The sequence below is a fragment of the Verticillium alfalfae genome, genomic scaffold, assembly GCF_000150825.1.
Source record: "Verticillium alfalfae VaMs.102 supercont1.1 genomic scaffold, whole genome shotgun sequence".
Lineage (NCBI taxonomy): Eukaryota > Fungi > Ascomycota > Sordariomycetes > Glomerellales > Plectosphaerellaceae > Verticillium > Verticillium alfalfae.
In genome coordinates, this window is record NW_003315038.1 from 1,173,406 (window position 1) to 1,176,322 (window position 2,917).

The window sequence follows — 2,917 nt, forward strand, 5'->3', positions numbered from 1 at the left end:
CCCACTACCCAAATTGTAGGCTGAGCTGTACATATGCCTCCCCTTCTTATCCATGTGCCTATCCTAACCTCATCGGTTGCACCTACCTTCCACAGAAACCATCGCCTCGAGCGAGACATCACCGCAGAGCACCGAGCCAGCGTATACCAAACACTGACACCCACTTCCACATCCCCCCCAAAAACCCGACAACCGACATGCCTATCAAGTCACGCTGGGAGGAGGAGCTCCCCAACTGCTCGCTCCAGCAATGGATCTTTGGCTCCCCCTCAGCGCCCCTGCCCGACCGCAAGGCCTTCCTCGATGCCGACCGCCCAGACACGCACTTTGTCACCTTTTCCGAGTACCGCCTGCTGGCGAAGCGCATCGCCCTCGGCCTGCAGGCGGCCGGCCTCAAGCGCGGCGAGCGCGTGCTCCTCTTCTCGGGCAACAGCCTCTACTTTCCCTCCGTCTTCCTCGGCGTTCTCATGGCCGGCGGTGTCTTCACAGGCGCCAACCCAGGCTTCGTCGCGCGTGAGCTCGCCTACCAGCTCAAAGACAGCGGTGCCAGCTTCATGGTCGCCGCCGCCGCCAGCATTGACATTGCCGTCGAGGCAGCCGCAGAGGTCGGCATGCCGGGCAACCACGTCTTTGTCTTTGACGCGACCATCCCCGGCCAGGCACCCGTGACGCCGCCGCGCGCCGACAGCAAGGGCACCCGTCACTGGACGGAGCTGCTGGGGCCGGCGGCCGAGGCCGAGGCCTTCAACTGGGTCGAACCCGAGGACAGCCGCACGACGACGTGCTGCCTCAACTACTCGTCCGGAACGACGGGCGTGCCCAAAGGTGTCGAGATTTCGCACTACAGCTACGTTCCAACGGCGCGGGCGTCATCAAGGTGACGAAGCTGGCGCCTGACTACACGACGGCGGTCAAGCGGCACGTCGGGCTCTGCTTCCTACCCATGTACCACGCCTACGCGCAAACGTACTTTGTGGCCAACTTTGCGAGCCAGGGCGTGCCCGTGTACGTCATGCCATCGTTTGACTTTGTCAAGATGCTCACGCATATTCAGCGCTTCCGCGTGACGCACCTCGTCGCCGTGCCGCCTGTGCTCGTGGCGCTGACCAAGCACCCCGTCGCCAAGACGTTTGATCTCTCGAGCCTCGAGAACGTAGGCTGCGGCGCCGCGCCGCTGGCAGCCGAGACGGCAGCCGAGACGACGCGCGTGCTCGGCAAGCCCGACCTGCTGGTGCGGCAGGGCTGGGGCATGACCGAGGTGACGTGCACGGCCATGACGTGGGACCCGACGCGGCTGGACCGCACGACCTCAGCCGTCGGCGAGATCATGCCCAACTTTTCGGCCAAGCTTGTCGGCGCTGACGGCGTCGAAGTTACCAAGGCGCGCACACCAGGCGAGCTGCTCATCGCGGGGCCGGGCGTCATGCGCGGCTACTGGCGGAACCCGAAAGCGACGGCGGAAACGTTCGCCGTTGATGCCGACGGCACGCGCTGGCTTCGGACGGGCGATGTGGCCTACGTCGACTCGTACGGGCCCGGCGGCCTCTTCTTCATCGTCGACCGCATCAAGGAGCTCATCAAGGTCAAGGGCAACCAGGTGGCGCCTGCCGAGCTCGAGGCGCTGCTGCTTGAGAGGACAGACGTGGCCGATGTGGCCGTCGTAGGTGTGACCATCGAGGGCGAGGAGATGCCCCGTGCCTACATAGTCAGAACGCCAGGGTCCGAGACGTCGGGCGAGGAGATTGCGACGTGGCTTGAGAAGAAGGTCTCCAGGCACAAGAGACTTCGAGGCGGTGTTGCCTTTACGGACGTCATTCCCAAGAACCCGGTACGTCCGCTGATCCTTTTGCTGACCGTCCTCTCTGCCATGGCATGATGATGTTCGTTTTTACTGACGTGATCTCGAATGCCTAGTCCGGCAAGATCCTGCGGAAGATCCTTCGCGAGAAGGCCAAGCAGGAAGTGGGTGACCGCGACCCAGCGACCTCGAAGCTTTCATAGGAGGCATGTTTCCAGGAGCTCCGAGTTTGAGAATGCCGCATGATTGCTGAAAGGAAGCCAGACGCTGGTTGGAGGCTAGCATAGAATTGTGAAGGATAACGAAGGACAGGTACATGGGGAAAGGCTGACGAGGAGACGGCGAGGCTGCAGGGAGAGAGGCGGCCGTGGCAAGAGCAAGGATCAGTAGCTCACCGCGGGGAAAGCACGGACCCTTGTACGCAAGTTCCCAGGCCATGCTCGGTCCTTTGGGCAGGCACCTCCAGTGGACGTCCCACGATCCACTCCATGCAGAAATGTACGAATCAGGAAGCAGAAAGCTCTGACGCCGCGACTTTACGTGTTTCTGCTCGCCTCTCAGCCTGCTCGGACCACAGACCAAACCACCACGACCCAGCCATCCTCCCTGCTCCCTGCTCCCTGCTCCCTAAGACTGCCATCTGCTCCTGGCTCCCTGTTTCTATTTCTTTTTTGCAGCCTGATCTAAACACCCTTGGCAGCTCTTCCTCTCCCAATGGCCTGCTAGGTGCCCGAATCCAACTGCACGAAAAATCCTTCAGAGACTGCAATTTTCCCTTTTCCGACGTTTCCTTCTTCAACCGCGCACACTTCCTTTCTCCCATCTCAACGACTCTCTTCATCGCACCTATTGACGCCCATCATGACGTCCAGAAACGCCTTTCACGAGTCTCTGCCATGTAGGAACACATCTCGTCCCAGACTTGTTCGCTCCCTGGTCATGATCGCAACCGACTAACCATCTCGCCGTCCGCAGACATCGACACGGAGCCGACCGCCGCCCAGCGTGCCGACGCCGAGTCCCAGATCGCCACCGAGCTCTCAACCCGCCGGGCCCGCCCCGCCCTCCTCGATCCTCCTACCGCCGCTGCCCGCCGCCCTTAGCTCTTGCCCGTTTCAT

The 2,917-nt window shown here is 61.9% G+C and overlaps 1 protein-coding gene across 1 annotated transcript; it reads left to right on the plus strand.

Moving 5' to 3' along the window:
* Window positions 1–197: 197 nt before the first annotated feature.
* Window positions 198–2,001, plus strand: VDBG_00366 (4-coumarate-CoA ligase; the record flags this gene model as incomplete). The annotated part of the gene is made up of 3 exons (XM_003008639.1): window positions 198–513; window positions 660–1,828; window positions 1,915–2,001. The coding sequence occupies 3 exons, from the start codon at window positions 198–200 to the stop codon at window positions 1,999–2,001; spliced, it is 1,572 nt and encodes a 523-aa protein (XP_003008685.1).
* Between the last annotated feature and the right edge of the window lie 916 nt (window positions 2,002–2,917).